The sequence below is a fragment of the Ananas comosus genome, linkage group 12 (assembly GCF_001540865.1).
Source record: "Ananas comosus cultivar F153 linkage group 12, ASM154086v1, whole genome shotgun sequence".
Taxonomy (NCBI): domain Eukaryota; kingdom Viridiplantae; phylum Streptophyta; class Magnoliopsida; order Poales; family Bromeliaceae; genus Ananas; species Ananas comosus.
The window spans coordinates 11,729,960-11,754,493 of NC_033632.1; the positions used below are offsets into that span (position 1 = coordinate 11,729,960).

The following is a 24,534-nucleotide window of genomic DNA, read 5'->3' on the forward strand; positions in this document are numbered from 1 at the left end:
TCTTAGTAAAGTGACTATTTTTAGTGATACTTTTCATTGTCGAACTCGAATGATGGGACGAGTGCGAGACTAGCATGACCTTTTCATGCTTTCTATTAACATGAACTGTTGCTCCAGTAGTATCCGACTTTTCATTTACATCGCACTGCTTTTTTTTTTTTTTTTTTTTGTTAAACTCAAATTCAATGTATTTGATCAGATTCAATGTATCTTTTCTTTTAATAAAATGACTATTTTTAATGGTACTTTTCATTATGGAACTCGAATGATGGGACGAGTGCGAGACTAGCATGACCTTTTCATGCTTCCTATTAACATGAACTGTCACTCCAGTAGTACCTGACTATTCATTTACAACAAGAATGAAATCTCTTTTTTTTTGTGGTCTCTTATTTGGGCTTTACGTTAGTTTTGAATCTAATCATGCCATTGCCATTGGTTATTTTTGTTCTTGATAAGTTTGGCATAGCATACTTTTACCAAAAAGGCTAAAAAATCACTTGTTAGGGGGTGATAATTATGGACTAGAGCAAGTGGCAAAGAGCTTGGTGGTTGGTACCCGAGACCTAGGTTCGAATCCTAGTTGATTCACATTTCCAGCTAAGTTTATTTCTAAATGAAATAAACGAAGGGGGTAGCGTACTACCTATCTCTCAAAAAAGATAATTATGGACTAGATTCCATAACACGACCTAAATACGATTGAATCTATTACTATATACTAAAATCCGTGGAGATATAGTATTATGCTATCACGTGTCTGTGAACTGTTTTTGGTGCACCATAGACCAAAGCCAGCGGAGTTATGTTATTGTGCTGCCACATATTCACAAGCTATATATCTTCGATGCACCTAGTGCACCATAGATCGTTGATTGTGGACATATGTATAGTCCATGGGGGGATCTTAGGCGTATCTATTATATATATATTTTTCTATATTAAAGAAGTGCACCGTAAACCACCCTCCCCTCCTCTCTCTCTCCCTACCTATATATATAGGGTTTTAAAATTTTATATTATAAAATTTTAAATTTTGGGCATCGAAATTTTAAATTTTACAATTTATAATATTAATTACCAAATTTTCAACTTCAAAAATTAAAATTTTAAATCCCTATTGTACTTTCTCTCTTAATTTTTACTTAATTTTAATGTTCATATATTTTTTTTCTCTCACCGAGAAATGTGCATACTGCTTTTCTCTCTCCCTTAGTTTAATTTTTAATTTAATGCTCTCTTTTTTCTCTTTTCCCAAACAAAAAATATGAATCTTTAAAACAATTTTAAACTTGAATTTAATTATACATTTTTAAAAATCTTTAATTTTTATTTTTTATATTATGATTAAAATATGCTATATTTGTAAGTTTGAAAGTGCTCTTTCTCTGACTTTAATTTTTATTTAATGTTCTTTTCTCTCTATCCAAATAAGAGATATATATAAAAATTAGCAGTTTTATTTGACTCTATTAATGACTTTACATAACATATAATATAATAATTATGAACTTAAATATCGCACCTGCTGCAAAGTGCGGGTACATTGCTAGTACAACATGAAGTTATTGAGAAATATCTGAACTCAACAACACTAAACATTATGTATTGTTGACCCAAAAATTAGCACAACATGGGAATCATTTTTGGTATATATAACTTAGGTTGGATGAAAATGACCATTATTGAATGATCGAGCTATACATCACAATTAACAAATACATTCTCCCTATTATAAAAAAAACAAAAAAATTATTAAGGGCCTCTTTGTCCCTGCTTCTACTCTGCAATGTAGTAATGTTTAAAGTATTGTTTGAATAATATTAAGGGCCGTCTGGTTATATGTAATTATAGATGCAATGTAATTGAAAATGTATGCAGTTGTAATTACATGCATTTTATTTAGTTGGATATAATAGAAAGCGCTACAACTACAAATAATTTATTCGGTTGAATGTAGTTGAGAAATAATTTTTGAACTTTTATCGTTTTATATATATGATGATGAGATTACCTTAAATATAAAAAAAAAATTTATTTTTAGTTAAGAAATAATTAAAGAAGTAAGCTTATTTTTTACTTAAAGTTACTCTCTCCAACTGCTGCAGTTGAAACTGTGGCCGAGTTGAGTGTAGTTCCAACTGTGCTACAATTAGACCTCCTATAGTTCCTACTGCAGCAATTGAAATTAAATACATCAAACCAAACACCAAATTTATATCTGTATATAGTTATAACTGCCGTGCATTTACAACTACATGCAACCAAACGGCCCTTAATAAAAGGAGCACTTCATCAATGTAACAACTGGCCCTATAATAGAAGCCAAGGCTTTTCAAAATCAGACCTATATTTAGAGCTCGAAATCTCATTTCCTTTCCCATTTCTTTTTCCACTATAGTAGTATTTTTTAAGCTCTCTATTTGCCAAAGAGTCAGTGCCACTGAAAGCAAAAGCAGAAGTAAAAACAAGGCTACAACAAAAGTAGGACACACAGACACCAAGTACATACTGTGCTGTTTACCAAATACATATCTCTTCTGTTTGACCGCACTTTTACTTCTGCTCTTGGCGACAACCGCCTATAAACACATTTGCAAGTAGAAAAAGTTTGAAGCCTTTTGCGGCAAAAAACTATAATAACCAATAAGCTCTAGTAGTTTTAGTTCAATAATTCCAAACAAAATTAGTAATAAGCATAAATAAAAGTGTAACTTCACAAAAAGAATATGCCATTGCAATTGCAATATCACATGATTCCAGAGAAAATACCGCATTAAATTTCAAATAAATTCAAGAGTGAACAGACCTAAACTTAATTAACTCAGTCAAAATTGTCATTCAGCCCTTACTTTGAAACAGAATATATCGGCAAGCGCACAAATAGAAAGAGGTTGATAATCATTAACAATGGTTTATACAAGCCAAAATTGCTGTGAAGTAAATTTAAATTATTATTAGAAACCTAACAAAACTCAAGAGGATGCTTAATTTTCCTCCCAAAAACCTGAATATATATCATAATATACATGTCAATAACCTATATCTGTATAAGGAGGCAAAAAGGATGAGAACTTGAAGAACACATTGAGACATGGAGACAGTTCAAACCTATCGGAGTCTGAGGGGATGGTAATAGCAATTCTGCACTTCTCAGAGCCGAACCGCAAGAAAGTTAACAAATAGTGATATAACCAAGTAGAATTGGATGTCCGTTCCTAGAGGCTTAGTTTATATAGAGGCCTTTCGCATATATAAACCCTGCAAATATGAGAGATCGGCAAATACCCTAGCAAAGTGGGTATTTGCACGCGCGCCTCTAAAAACTGTCTTTATTTGGATTTGCTTCCATATGTGTGAAAATGATTGTTGCATGAATACCCATGGCGAATACCAATTTCGCAGAAGCGGTTGAGCACTTTTGCATAACTGCAGGGTGTGTATATGCAAGAGAATGGGAATCCTGCAGATACTCAGCATTCTATCCGCACTGCACCGCTCTCCGAAGTAATGAACTTAGGCTTTCTGACCACCCGTTCCAAGCACTGAATAATATCCCCAACACGAAAATCGTCGCAGTCCTGGATAACCAATCCACAGTCGCTACCCTTCCCGACAGCTTCGACATCCTGCTTCTCTCGCTTTAGAGACGCACACGAGCCCTCGAAAACCACTTCTCCGCTCCTCAATAGCCGCATCGTCGCGGATTTAGTGAAGCGGCCATCCGTTATCCGGCAACCCGCAATTTTGACATCCGGCCCTTTCGACTTGCTGCGGCCTTTGAGCTCAAAGATACTTAGAACCTCGGCCTCACCAGCTACTTGAGTCTCGGAAGTCCCCGGTGCCTTTTCAACAATCAGTTTGCCGATATCCTCCAAGAGATGGTAAATTACCCTATGCAGGCATATCTGGAACAAAAACAATAAAAAAAAAATGACAATAAGATTACTAGGGATAAAAAAGAAGAAAGCCTAATTCCAGCCACATCATGCGCTTCAAACTTCTTTAACTCTGCAGAAATGATAAGCAATCAATGCCAATCTTCCGAAGCAATTAATCTTCATTTGTATTGCAAAAATTACCAGTTTACATTAATACCTTCTCATCATAGTAGTTCCAGATTCCTAATACAACTATGAAAATCAACATGAGTAGCAAAAGCAGCTAGAAATGTGAAAATTATACCCACAGAATCAAATGAGTACCTTAATTTTGGCCTGATTGCAAGCAAGACTGATGGCGCTTGGAGGATTGCGAATGTTAAAACCAACAATGCATGCGCCACAAGCTTGGGCCATATCAATATCAGATTGGCCTATAGGACCCACGCCAACATGAACAATATTCACAAAAACCTGGACACAGAAAAAAATCAAACAGGGAAAACAAATTTCCATACAAAATGCGTAAAAGCCGTTTACTTCTTAGCACGCTCAAACACAAAAGGATGCTTCTATGGCTCCATAAGGAGCAAAAATATAATAAAACCTAGAATAAATTATATAAACAATTATCCACAAAAGACTAATGAGATATGGATTAACAGTACTCGATCTTGATAATCAGTTAGAAAATGTGAACATGCAAAACCTTCACCATACATCCATTCAACTCAAAATAGTGTATCCATTATAAGATAACGGCAATATGACATGTTTGATATCTAAGACTATGAGACACTAACAAAGGAAACGAACCAAACCTCAGTGAACAGCCATGTACCAGAAAGGTTTAGACTGGGTGTCTGAACTTTAAACCTTTCGGTCTTCCTATATAATGGTACAGCATGTTTGCGTACCGTTTCCTCAGAACATAACAGTACTGGAAACTCTTTTGACAGAATATTCTGACTCCTAAACCAAATTCTGTTACTTACTGAAGTAATCTAAAACTTTTTAACAGAAACTCTTAGAATACTGAGAGAACTCGACAGATTTTCTGAAACTAAGAGTAACAAAAGGTTAGGTAATAAATAACATCTGTTAAAACTCCAGTATCACTCTTAAAATGACCAACAGGTTATAAAATTATTCATAGAATGTACTGATGATTAGTACCAGAAATATTAAATAAGATCAACATCTTTCACACAGAGTTTGGATAGTTTAGCACAATTAGCAAGTACCTGAGGGCTATTAAGACTTCTCAATGCATCCGTAACTGCTTGAACGGTACCTTGTACATCAGCTTTTACAATAATCGGCAACTCAACCCTTTTAACAGGCTCTTCTTCTGAATTTTCTGGCTCGTCCTCCATCTTCTCCTCGTTAATCTTTTTTCTAACCTTATCTTTCTCCAACTTCTTCTTCCTCCCTTGACTAAGAATTCTTGCCCTTTCTTCAGAATAGACAACAACAACATCGTCACCAGCCATCGGAAGACCTCTCAGCCCTTCGATCTCAACTGGTGTTGAGGGGCATGCAGAATCAGTTATAACTTCCCCCATCATATCCCTAATCGCTCTTATCTTCCCCCACTCCGCACCTACAACAACATACTGCCCACACAATAAAGTCCCCGACTTGACAATAGCAGTAGCCAACGGGCCTCTACCCCTATCGAGTCTCGCTTCCACCACATAGGCTTGTGCTGGCCCATCAATTCGGGCCTTAAGGTCCATCATCTCAGCCTGCAGAAGCAAAGCCTCTTCTAACTTGTCCAAACCACTTCTTTTCACGGCAGAAACCTCAACAACCTGCACGTCACCGCCCAAATCCTCTAGCAAAACCCCTTCTGAACCAAGCTGAATCCTGACCCTTTCAGGATCGGCTGCTGGCTTATCGCACTTGTTTATTGCAACCACGATCGGAACATTAGCTGCTTTTGCATGGGAAATGGCTTCCAAGGTTTGAGGCATGACACCATCATCAGCTGCAACAACAAGCACTACTATATCGGTGATGGCAGCCCCTCTCGCCCGCATGGCACTGAAGGCGGCATGGCCTGGGGTGTCTAGGAATGTGATGGAGGAGCCAGATGGCATGCTGACAACAAAAGCACCCAAGTGTTGGGTAATCCCACCAGCTTCCTTGGCTGCAACGGATGTTTGGCGTAGGGAGTCAAGTAGTGAGGTTTTGCCGTGATCAACATGGCCCATAACTGTCACAACAGGTGGTCGCGGTTGGAGCACCGCGCCTTCGTCAGAATGTAACCTTCGAACATTGACCCCTACTTCCTATGAAAGAAATGATGAATGCAATAATAAATATGATTCCAATATCCCATCATTTAAAAGGAAAAGCATGGCAGAGATTGATAAAAAGGCCAAGTTTTTATTTTTTTAAACTATATAGAGAGAGACCTCCTTGACTACAGACCAATTTCAAATAGATCCCTCAAGTCTTCTCCACTTATGCTTATTTGAGTTGAGTGAAGTGAGGATCCCATTAATTTCACCCTGCGTGCCATTTTATCCGGCAAAACTGTAGATTTGGTTAACAAATATCAACCGTTAGCTAATAGAGACATTAATTTTACACGAAATCACTAATTCAACCTATAGAAGTCAGTAATCAAAACTAGCAAGGAATGTCAATCAAAAGAAATAAAGTTGGGAACTTGGGAGTCTTCTTCAAAATGGGCTATCGCTTAGGAGGTCTCTATACATTATATCTTTTCATTATAATCAATACTTGAACATTATATGTAGCATAAGAAATCGTGGCAAATTGATCCAGCTAGTAACAGTTTTCAGCGAATCAAGTAATGAAAAAAGGGGAAGTTGACTCATACCATCGCAACCAACTCAGCAACATCGATGCTGACGGCATCAAACTCCGAGTCAACTTTTTCACCAACATTTATGAGTATGTCTTGAATTGCGCTGATAGTTACACCAGTTCGCTTAGCGAGCTCAAGTATTGTCATTCCTTCAAAAATTTCAATGGTTTTATCTGGAGAGGATTTGGTAGGTAATTTTGGTTTTGGGGGAACATATGGTGCTTCAACAGGTGCTTGGGTCCTATTTTCTTTTCTGACTCGTTTCTCTTTTTTGGGCATTTTTAAGCCAGGAGCTTCTTCCGTTTGCCTTCTCCATGCTAACAGATCGAGACTTGCATGAAAGCTCCTATTTTAAGGAAACATTGTCACCATATGTCAGAACTATTTCAGTCCGAGAAAATGGTACAAAAATGGTCTTTGGCATATAAATACCCCCTGCAAATATGTGAAACTGCACTACCCTAGAAAAATTGGTATTTGCATATGAGACCTTGAGAATTGTAATTCATTGTATTCATGCCCATCCGTTGCAAATATGGAAAAACTCTTTTTGTACAGATTTTTCTAGATGAGGCATGCACTGAAATAAGTGAGGTTCTAAGTGGTATACTCGTATGTTTGCAAATACAAACTTTGAAGGGATATGCACAATTTCTGAAGTTTTGTGAAAAAGTAATCTTAGTAGTGTAACTGTAAAAAATGCCAGCAGAAAACTCCAAATCGGAAATCTCAAATTATGCAAGGACTCTGACCAACTAAAATCACGCGACAATGTTTGCATCTCAAGCTCTCCATTAGCTGTCAATAATAATAATTTTAAAAAAAATCCTGATGTCTATTATCCTGATTAGAGTTTAGTTATATTCCTAAATTAACTTGAGCAACAGTGGTAATACTCTCAAACATTATGATGTTACATATTAAAATAAATATTCCTATTTTCATGATTCTTCATTATGTTATAATTATGGCCTTATTGGCCCCGCTTTGAAACAACTAGTCCACTTGAGAAGCAAAAGCCAAGTGTTCAATAATTTAAAATCTAGAGTGTCTAGCAAGAGCAGGAAGCCACTATGGGTATGTAGACCCTAAAGCAGAGGTTCAAATCTGAAGTGTAAACTTCCAGCTTCGTTCTAAAAGTTATTAAAATGATCGTAATTAAATGTTGTTAAGAGCTTCTTTGGACAGCTCCACTGACTACTCAAACATCACTTTGCAACCAAATAATTTACAAAAGGAGAGGATGTAAAAACATTCCCATGTTTTGGCACTGAGCTGTATCCAATGCTCTTCTCTACTCTAATAATACAAAAGAGTAATAAAGGTGGCATACCAATGCAATTTCAGTAGCGGAGTTAGTTTTCAAAGTCAAAATGCGACACTTTGCAACCAAATAATTTACAAAAGGAGAGGATGTAAAAACATTCCCATGTTTTGGCACTGGCAGTTGTATCCAATGCTCTTCTCTACTCTAATAATACAAAAGAGTACTAAATGTGGCATACCAACGCAATTTCAGTAGCGGAGTTAGTTTTCCAAAGTCAAAATGCCATGATTACTTTGTGTAAAACAAAAAAAGAGTATATATTTTATTTAAAGCAAGAACGAATGTAATAAACATTTATATGAGCAACACACAGGTGAACACACCGGATAGTGGAATTGTTACTCAAAACCTTATAACCAGCAGCACCGCGATGTCTAAGTTGGATAAAAATATCTGCAACACAGTAAACAGTATAATATAGCAATTCAGACTATGTTCCTGTTATTTGAATTATATCTGTATGGGAGAATAAATAAGATCATAGGTGCTTAATTCTGATAGCTAAATCCAGTAAGTATTCAGTAGCTCGCCTGGCAAATTTCTAAGAGAACTGGAGGGAAATCCCTGAGTTGTAAAGGGAGAGACATTCATTAAATATGCATGGAAACCCTGAAAAAGGGACAACAAAAGAAAATGATGACTTTTCCTCAAAGCAAAAAAGCAGTTTAAGTAATCAACTGTCAGAGTATTACAAGAGAAATATCAACAGGATGACAAAAAGGTACACTGACCAAAGGTTGCACAAGATCAAGAAAACTCCACACAAAAATCAGACCCTGCTTCCAGATCAAGGACTTTATTTAATCTGGAAAGCCTTAGAGTTGCACTTGATAACATATGCTTTCTTATTGTTCTCACATAAGTAAATTTAAAAGTGTGGTTTACATGCATATTCTGGCAAAATCATCAGTTTATATGCATACCACTGTAGAATCCAAGCAACCTCTAAAGTGCAGCTTCTTACAAAAATTCGCTATCTTATCTTGAAGATTTAACCAACTTAAAGGGGAAGTTGGTATAGTTTTATTTGCATTTTTGTAAGTTTTTTAAAGGCATAGATGAGCTCAAATTTTCAAATGATATGTGTATACAAGTGTACATGCATGCGTGTGCATAGATGGTTATACAGGAGTAATCTCAGGGTAGTTCAATAATCAGATTTTTCCAACAAAAAATTCGAATTTGAGCTTTACTAAATTACACATTGGTGTATTAACTGACTATACAGAGGAAAGAGACAAATTCTAATAGGAAAAGTCCAACTGACAACGTAAAGAAAAGGAGGTCTCCAGAAAGTAAATCTTGTGATATACAATATCATCTTGGCCAAAAAGAAAAAACAATAAAAAGAAGAAGCATATATAGTTTAACTTCCTTTTCAAAAGTCAGTAATCAGACCAAGCTGGATATGGATGAAGTGTGCAAAAACTTTATCATACTGGTTTTCCAAAACAATTTAATAACTAAAATCTACATGTGAATTGTGAAGCAAATCTAACATAATTGTCAAAGAGCGACAAGCTAACCTTTTTCCTTAACACCCTCCAGGCCATTACTTCGTGTGTGCTTTACGCTGGATAAAAAGATGGAACAAAATGAGCATGAGAAGAATAAGCCACAATTATTCACAAAACATTCAAAATAAAAGAAAGCTAAAAAGCATACAAACCTTAGCTGAACTATATGGTATTTCGCAATTATACTTGAGTTTCAAAAGCTTTGGTCGTAATACCTAATATTGCAATATGTGTAATTTACATACCTCTCAATCAGAATTTAATGGTCTGCTGAATCCTTTTCTAACACCAAATTCTTTAACCAAAAAGAATATTCAGGTACTTGGCAGAACATTATTTTACCCAATGTTCAGGTTACGTTTGGATGTTTTTATCTTAAAAAAATGCAGGAAAAATAGCTGAAATATGTAGGATCTGGCATTAGAAATAGATGTCGCAATGTCCACATTCAAGTTCTTCTCTTCTTAAGAAACCTTTCATACTTTTGGTTCCTACATTAGGCTTAAAGCCTAAGAAGTGGCTACTCCATTTGAGAAATAAATCATAGAAAATTAGGTAAAAATGAGAGAAATAGCCCCCTCAAATTTATTTATTTATTTTTTTTATTGTCGCCACCTTAACTTCTGATTTTTTTTTTTTTTTGAATTGATTTTTTCTAGTTGGTCAAGTTGAAAATTTTGTTAATTTAGCTACTCTGTTAGCTATTACCTGTTATTTGTTCCAGTTCCATTTACTAAGCATGATTAAAACCAGTAAATTTGATGGAATCACTGATCAATTTAGTAAAAAAATCCCCAATTTAATTCACCAAAATCATTCAATTCAAAAAAAACAAATCAAAAGTTATAGGGGAATGAATAAAAAATATTAAATTGGGGATTTTTTTACTAAATTGATCAGTGANCCCTAATCACTTCGCAAATAAAAATGAGCTTCCTTGTGCTGTTCGTTTCAAAGCGTATCACGTAGATTAATGCAACCCTAACAGAGTATCAGGGATCCGAAGAAGAAGAAGAAGAGAGATTAGATGAAGCTGCAACGAAACCCTAACAAGATGCAATACCTGGGAATCGAAGAGCGCCAAGAAACCCTAGCGCCTCACCAGGGCCTCTGCAAGTTGGAGAGGTTGTCGAAACCCTAGCGCCCCGTTCGCCTTGCCGCGAGAGAGAGAGAGAGAGAGAGAGAGAGAGAGAGAGAGAGAACCTCAGAGATAGAGAGACGCGCACGTAGCGAAGAGAGAGAGAGAGAGAGAGAGAGAGAACCTCAGAGATAGAGAGACACGCACGTAGCGAAGAGAGAGAGAGAGAGAGAGAGAGAGAGAGGAGAGAGAGGGGCTTTTTATCGAATAAACACCTGTACAAATTCTTAATTTTTGATGTGGTCCCCGTAAAATATCTAATGGATCGAAAGATTCGAAACACATGAAACTAACCTTAATTGGACATATTCAAACTAGCCCCTAAACTTATCTCGAATTTTATCTCGATCCTTGCATTTCTATTCAATGCCAATTTTTCTTTTAACTTTTAACAATATTTCACTTTAGCTTCATAATTTTTACTGATATTTTATTTTAATTCTTGCTTTCAAATTTTTTTTTTTGGCTTATATTCAATTCATTTGTATATTTTTACACTATGAATATATCCATCTAATAATTTTAACTTAACATCTCAATTTTTGAATAGAGAATAATGTAATTAAAATATAAAATATAGTAAAAAATTGATTCCTGCACGAATATAAAGATAAAAAATAATTAACTATATACCTCTCAAAACTTCAAAAATATTTAATTTACTCTTATTTTTATTTTTAATATATTTGAAAAGACGAAAAATCAAAATACTTCTTTTGCCCCTAACTGAAAGGCAAATAAAAAAAAATTATTATGGTAAAAAGATATATTTGAAATGGTCAAATAATAATTTTATAGAAATAACCGTTATTACTTATACTTTACTGACAGAATTAAACTGTATATTTAAAATAACTTAAAACGTAAGAAGAGTATTTTTAATATTAGCTTTTTAAAAGGGGTAAATTATAAAGTCGAAAATTTTTCGGGAGTATATGAACAATTGTTCTAGATCTTAAAAAGTGAGTTATCAGATAATTAATTAAAATTATACACAAAATTAGAATAATTTTTTTAAAAAAAATAGTATCCCCATTTTGAACTTAAAAGATGAAGGACCAAAAGTAAAATTAGGCAAAAGTTAAGGGACTAGAAGTACAATTTACTCGCCAATTCCAACCGCGAGCTAGGGTCGAGGGTTTAGGGTTTTTCTCAAACCGTAGCGAAGAGGAGACGTGATCGAGGAGCCATGGCCTCTCGAGCTCCGCTTCTCTCTCCAACCCCATCAACCCTAACGTTCTCCCCTTCGATCCGTCGCATTCGCCCCACAAATCTCCCCTTCTCCCCCACTTCCTCTCCCAATCCCTCTCCCAACCCTAAACCCTACCAATCCCGCTTCAATCTCCGCCCAATCCGCTTCCGAAACCCCCTTCCTCGCTCCTCCGCAGCTCCACATGGCCGGGACCCTATCCCGGTCGCCGCCGAGGAGGCGCGGGAAGCCCTCGTCGATCTCCTGCGCGAATTCGGAGCCTCCGAAGAGGATTCGATCCGTATCTCTTCGAACTCGCCGAAGTACATCGACATGCTCTTGGCGAGCGTTCGAGAGCTGGATGATCATGGCCTGTGGGGTTCGTGGAGCTCTGGAATCGATGAGGGAGGAGAAAAGGGGGATTTAAGTAGCTTTGATTTGAAGAGCAAGGTGTATTACATGGCGAAGAGTAAAGGTGATAAGGGGATGCTTCCGTTTCTCGAGAGTGTCGGACTTAAGCTCTCTTCGGCGATGCTCATTGCTAGGTACCTTTCGTTGCAGAGTCTTCCGGAGATCATCGATAAGGTAAAGCTCTCAACTTGATGCTTATTTCAAGTTGAATTGAATTGGTATGTTAGTTGATTGGTTTTATCTGGTGGATTAAGCTTGGCCTCAGTGTGGTTATTGCTTCCATAGAAGTGCTTTTGAGTAGAGTTGTTTAGAAAAGAACTAGTAATTTTTCGTAAGACCGAATGCAAAATCCGTCTACTGCAGTAGAAGCAGAAGTGTAAATTAAAGTTTTGGGTTTCTGGGTCGTAGACAATCGTTTTGGCTTCTGACTAGGTCAGATACTCTTAGACTATTTGCATGCCACATACCAAATGCCTGGGTGCTGCTTCTTTAGATGCCAAGTTAAAAGGGGGTGAAACGTAGAACGCTCTTTACCTGCTTAACAGTACCAGATAAGTGTATGCATTCATCAAGTTAAATGGTTAAGCGGCTCGTTTCTTCTCTGTTGGGTATTGTACATGGGCATTAGGAGGCTAAAATTTGCGTTAACCATAATTTTCGTTTCTTCTTTTCATCCTTCCCTGTTTGAGGCTTCTTTCCGCTCTTGCTATCATTTTCCTTCAAGCTGGTGATGACATCTTTCCAGTCAGGGATAAGAGAACGATGGAATCGTGTTGCTTATTGTGATATTTTTGCATCTTCTTGCTATGATGGAATTTTGCAAAATTTGGTGGTTCGGCCAAAAGACCAACTGAATGTGGCTCTTTGGCTGCCGGAACTAAATTTCTGTTTATAATTACTATTTAGAACATCATGAAGGACAAGAGTAGGCCGTTTAATCTGTGGGTTACATACTTTCCTGATATTGTGTCTTCACGTCTGTAAGACGCCTTTTCATTTCTCTTACTTTTTAAATTAATAATTTCAAAGTTTCACCTGGCATCATGCTACCCTCTATAGAAAGAAAATACATCACTTTTTGCCTTTTTGGTAAGCTTCTTGTCATTTTTACTGTTTTGTCCCTGCGAAGAAAATTTCGCTTGATGTGCTGAATTGGTATGACTTTCCAAGATTTTAGGTTGGTCAATGTATTTGCATGGTTCTTTCTCTTTTTTAATTATTGCGGATATTTATAGGTTATGTTTGTAAAAGAGATGTTATTTTCGAGCAGTGGCAGTGAGGTACTTACAGGAAGAAATGCTAAACGCATGATGCTACACTTCTCAATACATGCAGATGAGGACATCCAAAGTACTTTATCGTTCTTTGAAAAGGTAAGCTGCTATGTTGTTGCATAACATGCTTTCTATTTCTTTCGAATTCTGAAGGTCTTTACGTGTATATACACACCTGGAATCTCTTCTACGTGTATGTGCATGCCACATCATGCACATCGCCCTTAAAATCTTAACATCTTATGTACATACTCTTGTTCTTAAGACACAGGTATTATTTTATGAAACTGCAAGATTAAGGTGTATATAATTATAAGGAAATTCTGATTTTTCTAGGGTATACAGTGAAGAGATGATTTTGCTGGATGTATATGTAGAAGCACTTTCTTGCATATAGTTTGTGTAAACTTGTTATCTATTTAATCTCTCATGGTCACACAGATGGAGGCAAGACATGGAGGGTTGAACATGTTGGGGCATGAAAATGCCTCCTTCCCGTACCTAATAGAATCTTTTCCAAGGCTTCTTTCACGTTCAAAAGAAAAGCATTTGGAACCGTTGGTCTATTTTCTAGAAGATTCCGGTATTCCTAAGTCAGAGATTTCAGCTATTCTCCTGACATTTCCTCCCATCCTTTTGTACGATATTGAGAGGGATCTCAAGCCAAGAATGCACGCACTCGAGAAGGTATTGACTAAAAGATGCCCTTTCAACTATTTTCTTCTCTGGATTTACTCGTAGGATATGTTCTCTGTATGGATAAAGGAAATTTTTATTTATCATGGAGAATGCTGCCTTTTACTTGTAAGATGCCATTTTTTATGTCAATTGATGCCTTTGAGAACGAAGTTCTTACGGCAAATCAAATTACCTATATCCATTTCACATTTGATGCTTGTTTGTCGTTTATGTGATACTATGATGTTTGTTTTTTTGATTGGGCAAGAAATCATAATTTTCTGAAGAATTGACTAGACATGGTTAGAAGTTTCCAAGTCATTCTACATGGTGTCCTTAGGCTCATTTCATATGTCTCATTGCTCTAGGCAGGTGTGGAAGAAAAAGACATTGCTAGTATGTTGATGAAATACCCATGGATTCTTTCAACAAGCATTCAAGAGAACTACTCAGAGATACTTGCATACTTCAAAGGAGAAAAGGTAGCATCAATTCAAACAACGTTCCTTTTCAAGTCAGTGAGAATACAGGAGATCTTTCTTACATTTATACATTTTGTTTAGCTTGCATTTTTTTGTTCGATATTTCCAGTCTACTATTTCAATCAGATGCTAGATTCTAACAGACAAAATGTTCAATAAAATGACCATCATTTATCTTTCTTGCACACACATAGCATCATTTCATACTGTAGCATGGTTAGGTTAATAAAACTGTTAATGCCCTAAAACAATAACTACAGAGGGTAAAGTGGAGCACTTTAAACCCCAGGGTGTTAAGATGCAAAGGGCCTATATAGCAACAGGTTATTTTTTTGAAGATTTCTCCTAATTTTTTGCGCTCTAGGTTTAAGAATTCCTACTTACGCATGTTTCTGTTTATTGCTGGTAATACTTTTCTATATATTGCGAACTTGCATTACATTGCAGTCCTCTTCCTTTCTTTTTTACTTTGCCTTGATCATTTATCTGCTTTTAGTGAATTGTTTACATGTCATTTGATTTCAGGTTCTTAACTCGATTGTTGAAAAAGCTGTCAGAAGTTGGCCCCACATATTGGGCTGTTCAACTCAAAAGATGAAGTCAATCATGGAGCAATTTAGTGGTTTAGGTGTTACTAAGAAAATGCTAGTGCCAGTAATTACTTCAAGTCCACAGTTGTTACTTAGAAAGCCTGATGAATTTCTTCAGGTCTGAATCGTATGATGATCTATTTAATCATCATTGGTTAAATTTTGCGACATCTACTTTCTGCTTGTGAAATTTTGTTTATGCATTATAAAATATCATGTCTTTTCATGTCTCCTGAATATGTTTTGTTCTTTTAGGTGGTTTCTCTTTTGGAAGAAATGGGTTTTGATCATAGAAAAATAGGGAGGATTTTATGTCGCTGCCCAGAAATATTCGCTGCAAGCGTCGATAATACTCTCAAGAAGAAAATTGAATTCCTAATCAAATTTGGCATTTCAAGCAACCACCTTCCTCGGATTATCAGAAAATATCCAGAGCTTCTTTTGTTGGATATAAATAATACATTACTACCAAGGTAATAACAGCAGTAGGATGATTAGATGGAACTCTAAAATAGTTTGTTTTCAACCTTTGCAAACTTGTGGTGGATTTGTAGTTGTTTGATGGTATTTATCAATATCCTGATGGTGCTTTTATGTATATCTTTCTCTCTGAAAATCTTTTTTTTTTTTCACCTATATACCTCGATGAAATCTGATATTTTAGTAGCAATGTGAAATCTGCAAAACATCTTTTCACGTACTTACTACATATGTAAAAAATAAATTTTCAGGAATATGAACATATATATCTCATTGAAAAATTACCTCCCCTTTTTCTTATCCCTTTCCCCAGGGCCCAAAATTCAACAATGAGGTCCTTTCAGATGAACATATGAGGGGCCTTGGATGCGGACTGTTTAAAAAGTAAACTTTTAAATGAGCAAAAGGGGTGGTGGACATTGTAATTTAAGGACAAAGTGGTAGAATATTCTGGGATGCCGACTTCATAAGATCATCTAATAAGAGATCCTCGTATAGAATTTTTATTTCTTTTTCCTTCATTCAACAATCATTTACTTGCCCTAATTTTTTTTTATTTTTTTTTCTGTTTGTTGCCCATGAATTGCAGAATGAATTATCTAATGACAATCGGACTGTCTAGAAAAGAAGTATGTTCCATGATATATAGATTCTCTCCTCTTCTTGGATATAGCATTGAAGTTGTCATGAAACCGAAGCTCGAATTCCTTTTGAACACCATGAAGAGGCCTTTAAAGGAAATCGTGGAGTATCCGAGGTATTTCAGCTATTCATTAGACAAGAAGATTAAGCCGAGGTTTTGGGTATTAAGAAACCGGAATGTCGAATGTGGTTTGAAAGATATGTTATCTAAAAATGATGATGGCTTTGCTGAAGAGTACATGGGTATCGGAAGACTACTTGTGGTTCCTTCTCCAGTTCATAAAGATAGTTCTTAGTTGGAAACAGGAAATTACTAAACTTTGGCTCTTGTACATGTGAAGCGTCTCCTTTTACCCCTATTCAGAAAGGGTTGCTCAAGGATGGTCTCCAATGTTTCTGGCCAATTGAAAATCCACCTTGTTTTTTTGGATTTTACGACTTCAGCTCTCTTTTTTTTTTTGATTTTTGCAATTTCGGAGTAAAATATTTTAGAGTGCTCCTAGCTGAAATGATTGCGCAAAGATTTATCGAGGCAGGCTCATATGATTTATTTTACAACCAAGAATTTACACCCAAAATTGCAAAAATATATAAAAAAAAGTGGACCAAAAGTTGCAAAATCGAGGAAAAGATGGATTATTATGAAGTGATCATCAAGCTATTAATGCAATGGAGTTACAAAAGATGCCACACCCTATGAAGTTATCATTGATTATATTTCGGCGGAATACTGGCCTGCTTTGGACTGATATTTATGTTGCATCAGATACAAAAGGTAAGGGAAATTCTTCTCATTTCTCGTAAGCATTTGTGCAATTTGAGTATTAAGATTATTTGCGTTTTATGGTGCATTTGCTATTTTATTTGTGGTGCTTGATTGTTTATCTAATCATGTTTCACTTGGTCTACAACTTTCTCTCAGTTTCTCAAGTTTTTCTTGATATGTAATTATGTATATATCTAATTTTTTTAACTTTTTGGTAAATATATTGATAGGCTAGCTCGAATTTATTAGACCAACGGTTTTGTATGAGTGACATGAACAGATTATGCATCATACTTAATCACTATTCGCGGGTGGAACTTCTCTATTTAGAGAAGCAGCACTTATGTTTGGCAAGCAAAAAATTTGAATCTTTTGTTTTAGTTGGAAGCTAGAATGAGTTTAATAGATCCAAATTTGAGCCACGCTGCTGTTGTTACCAAGTTGTTGCTGTACTTTAATTTTAAAAAAAAAAAAAAAAAAAACCTGTTTCTACTTCTTCGAACATCTTCTTTACTCATACAACACTTTTGCAGGAACTCTGTCGGGGCTTAACAAGCCCTTGATGCGAAAATATTGAAGTTCACTTCTCTTTTTCTTGTAAAGAATAGTTGGGTTTCTCCAAAATATGATCTTACATTCATATTTGTACTTTATGCGGTCTCCATGCAGGGTCATCTACTCATTATGCAGGAAGCTGAATCTGGTAATTTGAAGTGTAAATGGAGGAGATTTTCGTTACTAATGCGATCTTTGTCCATGTTTTGGATTCGAAGATTGTGTGTATTGTTCTCTGCAAGATAAATTTTGTTCTTTTTTTCAGAATCCTAACTAATGGAAAATTAGTAATGTGATTTTTCTTCTTTCTAATGACTTTAGTTATCAAGAGTTCAGTGCTGTAATGTATTCGATTATGTATCCACATACATCAGTAAACTAAAGTACCATGGAATGTAATATTTTGGTTGTAAAAGAAAAATAAGTACTTTTGTTTGTGTCTTTTTATTTTTTTGGGTCAGCGACTTGTGTAGAATTTCAGTACTATCCTATGAACTTGTTACTGCAACATTGTAGTTGCTGAACTTTCTCATATGTTGTGATTTCATTTTTTTTTCATAAAAAAAAAAAAATGAATCCTGGTATGTGGGAACATATTTGAATAATCCTAATAGTGATTTAGATTTTTTGTAATATCTATTGTTTTTACTTGTGGTTGCTGTATTAGTAATTTTATGTGACATTTTTCGTCAGTGTGCATCAATTAATCAAGTTTGCCTACATCGTAATATTGATACATTAATAATATATAAGAGTAGTATTATGGAAGATTTGTGGCAGTATTAAACTATTAATTGCTTATTTTTGGCATTTGAAATATATTTTCTTAGGGCTTTTTTTGCAATTAGTCTCCTGAAAAAAATTTATTTTAAAAATAGTCCTAACAAATTTAAATTTGCAAAAATGGTTCTGGTCCTGCCACGCAGGCGTCACGTCAGCGCCATGCGGGCCGGGTTGGGCCAGATAGTCAAGTTAAACACGGTGAATGGTTCACCGTGTTTGGGGCAAGGGAAGGGAAAGAAAAAATATACATATTATGAAAAAAATAAGTATGAAACACGGTGAAAAAATATACGTATTATGAAAAAGATAAGTATGAAACACGGTGAACACGGTGAATGGTTTACCGCGTTCAACTTAACGCCCCAATCCGTCCACGTGGCGCTGATGTGGCGCCTGCGTGACAAGATCAGGGTCATTTTTGTAAATTTAAATTTGCTGGATCTAGTTTTAAAATAAATTTTTTCAGGGGGCTAATTGCAAAAAAAGCCCATTTTCTTATCATCCATTCAATTATTGATAACTCATATTTGTAAGGCAAGTTTGTAACATTATTGGAACTGGGCCCCTGGATTCAATCATTTGTCAAGGTCATTTACATGTCCTTTGTCCTTTTCTAGGGAAATAATTTTTTTTTTTTTTCTGTATAGTAGTTATATTATATAAAACATAATCAAGAGTAAAGTACTTTTTTATTAAAACAATGTTAAGGAAAAATTGTTCATGTACTTTTGAACAACATAAAGATCTTTAATTGATTGTTTTTAGGATAAACTTCAAATTGCCTACATATTATTTAGCTTATTTTTATTTCGTTTGTTTAAAAAGTTTTACTTTATCCTTCTATAGTTTAATTTTTATTTTACCAAAACATTATATATCAAATAAGGTGGCAAATTGAATATTTTTAAAAATCACATGATGATAAAGTAAAAATGAGTCAAACCATTGGAGAGGGCAAAATAAAATTTCTTAAACCTCGAGGTGACAAAGTAAAAATGAGCTAAACTACATGAGCCAATATGAAATTTAACTCTTTTTATTATTTATATGTAAAATAACTGTGATAGAAAATACTTTCTCATTGTTTACCGGCATAATATTGCTTTTTATATATTGTTGATATACTAGTAAATTCATACAATTAAAGGTATTTTCAATTTTGCTGGCTTTGGAGCTATAATTATTCCTTTTTTTTTGTTTGTTTAATCAAAAAAGTTCACACTAACACATAAAAGAGATGGTTTAAAAAAATTTAACAATTATTTTTTTTAACTTTTTTTTTAATACTTTTCACTCACTCAGTTGGGACTTGGGCACATTGAAAAAATAAAAAAAATAAAAAAAAAATTGAGCTACAGACAATTTATTTATGGCAAATCAAACAATAAGAATTAGTAATTAGTGAAAAATATGTCCCTTAATGATCATATATATATATATATATATATATAGAGAGAGAGAGAGAGAGAGATATAGAGAGAGAGAGAGAGAGAGTTTTGCTAGAATACTATCGGTAGTAAACGGCTTGATTTACTATCGATTTGTTTTCGATAATAAAGCTTCCAAATTGATGATCGGCATCGTTAAAAATGATCTAAACTATTTAAACTATCGAGAAATCAAATTTCACACATTTTCGATTTTGTTCTCTTGTCCATCAAGTGAACAGAAAAATGAATGGCTGGAAATGAATATCCTTCAAAAAGTGATGTACAATTTTTATATTTGAGATCTAGAGTCTAGATCTTATTTTAAATAGTTTAAAGAATTTTTTAATAAAAATTTAGTTGATTTGAACTCTTCTATACCGTTAAACGTGCAAACGCACCATATCGGCTATTAAAATTATAGATTTTGTGATTCTTTGATCGTTCAGTTAGTGATGCCAAAAAATTATGAAATTTGATTTCTAGATAATTTAAATGGTCTAGATCATGTTCAACGGTGCCGATCATCGATTTGAAAGCTCTATCATCAAAAACAAATCGATAGTAAACCGAGTAAACTCCATATATATATATATATATATATATATATATATATATATTATCTAAAATCTCCATGTCAATACATTCCCCCCTGTCATTTAAAAACCTACACTTTGACCCTTGTAAAATGAAAAATGTTCACAAGGNGTGGGAACATATTTGAATAATCCTAATAGTGATTTAAATTTTTTGTAATATCTATTGCTTTTGCTTGTGGTTGCTGTATTAGTAATTTTATGTGACATTTTTTGTCAGTGTGCATCAATTAATCAAGTTTGCCTACATCATAATATTGATACATTAATAATATATAAGAATAGTATTATGGGAGATTTGTGGCAGTATTAAACTATTAATTGCTTATTTTTGGCATTTGAAATATATTTTCTTAGGGCTTTTTTCGCAATTAGCCTCCTGAAAAAAATTTATTTTAAAAATAGTCCTAACAAATTTAAATTTGCAAAAATAGCTCTGGTCCTGCCACGCAAGCGCCACGTCAGCGCCATGCGGGCCGGGCTGGACCAGATAGTTAAGTTAAACATGGTGAATGGTTCACCATGTTTGGGGCAAGGGAAGGGAAAGAAAAAATATACGTATTATGAAAAAAATAAATATGAAACACGGTGAAAAAATATACGTATTATGAAAAAGATAAGTATGAAACACGGTGAATGGTTTACCGCGTTCAACTTAACGCCCCAATCCGTCCATGTGGCACTGATGTGACGCCTGCGTGGCAAGGTCAGGGCCATTTTTTAAAATTTAAATTTGCTGAAGTTATTTTTAAAATAAATTTTTTCGGGGGGCTAATTGCAAAAAAAGCCTATTTTCTTATCATCCATTCAATTATTGATAACTCACATTTGTAAGGCAAGTTTGTAACATTATTGGAACTGGGCCCCTGGATTCAATCATTTGTCAAGGTCATTTACATGTCCTTTGTCCTTTTCTAGGGAAATAAATTTTTCTTTTTTTTTTCTGTATAGTAGTTATATTATATAAAACATAATCAAGAGGAGTAAAGTACTTTTTTATTAAAACAATGTTAAGGAAAAATTGTTCATGTACTTTTGAACAACATAAAGATCTTTAATTGATTGTTTTTAGGATAAACTTCAAATTGCCTCCATATTATTTAGCTTATTTTTATTTCGTCTGTTTAAAAAGTTTTACTTTATCCTTCTATAATTTAATTTTTATTTTACCAAAACAGTATATATCAAATAAGGTGGCAAATTGAATATTTTTAAAAATCACATGATGATTAAGTAAAAATGAGTCAAACCATTGGAGGGGAAAAAATAAAATTTTTTAAACCTCGAGGTGACAAAGTGAAAATGAGCTAAACTACAGGAGTCAATATGAAATTTAACTCTTTTTATTATTTATATGTAAAATAACTGTGATAGAAAATACTTTCTCATTGTTTACCAGCATAATATTGCTCTTATATATTGTTGAAATACTAGTAAATTCATACAATTAAAGGTATTTTCAATTTTGCTGGCTTTGGAGCTATAATTATTCCTTTTTTTTTGTTTGTTTAATCAAAAAAGTTCACACTAACACATAAAAGAGATGGTTTAAAAAAATTTAACAATTATTTTTTAAAACTTTTTTTTTAATACTTTTCGCTCACTCAGTTGGGACTTGGGCACATTGAAAAAATAAAAAAAAATAAAAAAATTTGAGCTACAGACAATTTATTTATGGCAAATCAAACAATAAGAATTAGTAATTAGTGAAAAACTAGTGAAGTTACCCGCGCATTGCGGCAGAATGATACTATAGAATATAAAATATAAATAAAATAAAAATTTTAAATTTTTTGATTTGATATGGGACTTCAATAAACACAAATATAAAATATAAAATAGATATAGATATAGATATAACAAAATTTATAATTTCGATAAATAAATTACACATAATAATAATAAAATAAGCAATAAAATTTTTTTACCCCATACACATCTTCATTGCACTATTGACATCGGAGAGGCAAATTCCGATCTTTACATCGTCTTTGCCGCTAGTGTCCAGCTCTTCTTTAGTCACGATCATATCAATCCCGTATCCACATCCACTGCTTCTTCTCTCTCACTGACTCCAAATCTATCACCGTTTTCTTCTGCAGCGCTCCATCGCGATCCTCGAAACCCTAATTTCAATCCACACACAACAAAAAATTTTAAAAAGTTACAAAACATGAGCCCTTTTTGTGCGCCAAGAAAAAAAGAAAAAAAAGATATGAAGGAATGGAGATTAAACCATGTAAACATATTAATTGAGAGATAAGGGGGAGAAAAAAAAATAATATGAAAAAAAAGATATGAAGAAATGGAGATAAAACCATGTAAACATATTAATTGAGAGATGGGGGGGTTAGGAAGATGAAGCATTTGGTGGAGATGGTATTATATAAACACATTAATTGAGTGGGGATTTAGGAAGATGAAACATTGGGTGAAAATGAGAGTGGAAAGAGAGAAGAGAAAAGAGTGAAGGAGAATTCGCCACGTGGCAAAAAATTAGGAGAAATAATGTATAGGTATAGAGGTATAGATATGTCCCTTAATGATCATATATTATTAGATTTTGCTAGAATACTATCGGTAGTAAACGGCTTGATTTACTACCGATTGTTTTCGATGATAGAGCTTCCAATGATCGTCACCGTTAAACATGATCTAAACTATTTAAACTATCGAGAATCAAATTTCACACATTTTCGATATTTCTCTTGTTCCATCAAGTGAACAGAAAAATGAACGGCTGAAATGAATATCTTCAAAAAGTGATGATACAATTTTTATATTTGAGATCTAGAGTATAGATCTTATTTTAAATAGTTTAAAGAATTTTTAACAAAATTTAGTTGATTTGAACTCTTCTATACCGTTAAACGTGCAAACGCACCATATCGCCATTAAATTATAGATTTGTGACCCCTTAATCGTTCAGTATAGTGATGCCAAAAAATCGTGAAATTTGATTCTAGATAATTTAAATGTCTAGATCATGTTCACGGTGCCGATCGTCGATTTGGAAGCTCTATCATAAAAAACAAATCTGTAGTAATCCGAGTAAACTCCATATATATATTATATATATAATATATATATATATAATGAGCAGGGCTGCGTGCTCTCCAGAGACGAGAGGCCTCCGTGTCCTGAGCCGTTTTCGATGATGGAGTTTTCGAATCGACGATCGCTCCGTTAAACTTGATCTAGCGTATTAAAGTTTCTAGAAATAATTTTTGGCGATTTTTCGATATCATTTACCTACAATCGAAAGAATTCAAATCAATAATTTTAACGCTGAAATAAAAATCCTATAAAAAGTGGGTGATATAGCACTAAAATTTTCGATCAGAAATATAGATCTTGTTGTAGATAGTAAAGAATTTTCTATCAAATTTCATCTGATTTGAATACTTCTACATCGTTAAACTGAAAACGCGTAATATCAACTCATTAAAAATTATGAATTTTGAATCCTTTCGATCACTAGGTAATGATATCGAAAAATCGCAAAAATTATTTTCTAGAAACTTCAAATGCGCTAGATCAAGTCAACGGACCGATCGTCGATTCGAAAATTCCATCATCGAAAATAGCTCAGGACACGAGCCCGTGCTCTGAGAGCAAGCCAGCCCTGCTCTATAATATATTATATATATATATATATATAATATATATATATATATATAGAGTGAGGCTACTATGCTATCGGAACACGACTTCCGTGCTTCCAGCTCGTTTCGATATTGCGACTTTCGAATGTCCGATCGCTCCGTTAACTTGATCTAGAGTATTTGGAACCTAGAAAATAAATTTTTATAATTTTCAATATCATTTGCCTAGTTGATCGAATGGGCCTCAAATCAACAAATTCAATGGCCGTAGTGAGCCGTTTGCAAGTTTAACGTGTAGAAATATCAAATCACTTGAAATTTTGATAGAAATCTTATACTATATAAAACAGATCA

General features: G+C 34.3%; 2 protein-coding genes across 3 annotated transcripts; one reads left to right on the forward strand and one right to left on the reverse strand.

The window, feature by feature from the left end:
- Window positions 2,835-10,778, reverse strand: LOC109718354 (translation initiation factor IF-2). The gene is made up of 8 exons (XM_020244546.1): window positions 10,628-10,778; window positions 9,574-9,620; window positions 8,578-8,656; window positions 8,371-8,440; window positions 6,733-7,066; window positions 5,126-6,175; window positions 4,206-4,355; window positions 2,835-3,908 (listed from the first exon to the last, which is right to left on the reverse strand). Exons 2-8 carry the CDS (start codon window positions 9,598-9,600, stop codon window positions 3,474-3,476), a joined length of 2,145 nt encoding a protein of 714 aa, XP_020100135.1. The 5' UTR covers window positions 9,601-9,620; window positions 10,628-10,778; the 3' UTR covers window positions 2,835-3,473.
- On the forward strand, window positions 11,828-18,216 carry LOC109718707 (transcription termination factor MTERF6, chloroplastic/mitochondrial). Of its 2 annotated transcripts, XM_020245083.1 has the most exons (8): window positions 11,828-12,476; window positions 13,538-13,675; window positions 14,018-14,263; window positions 14,623-14,736; window positions 15,262-15,444; window positions 15,582-15,799; window positions 16,396-17,223; window positions 17,884-18,216. In XM_020245083.1, exons 1-7 carry the CDS (start codon window positions 11,892-11,894, stop codon window positions 16,742-16,744), a joined length of 1,833 nt encoding a protein of 610 aa, XP_020100672.1. In that variant the 5' UTR covers window positions 11,828-11,891; the 3' UTR covers window positions 16,745-17,223; window positions 17,884-18,216. The 2 variants fall into 2 exon arrangements, with proteins under 2 accessions (XP_020100672.1, XP_020100673.1); XM_020245084.1 differs by lacking the exons at window positions 16,396-17,223; window positions 17,884-18,216 and adding an exon at window positions 16,120-16,376.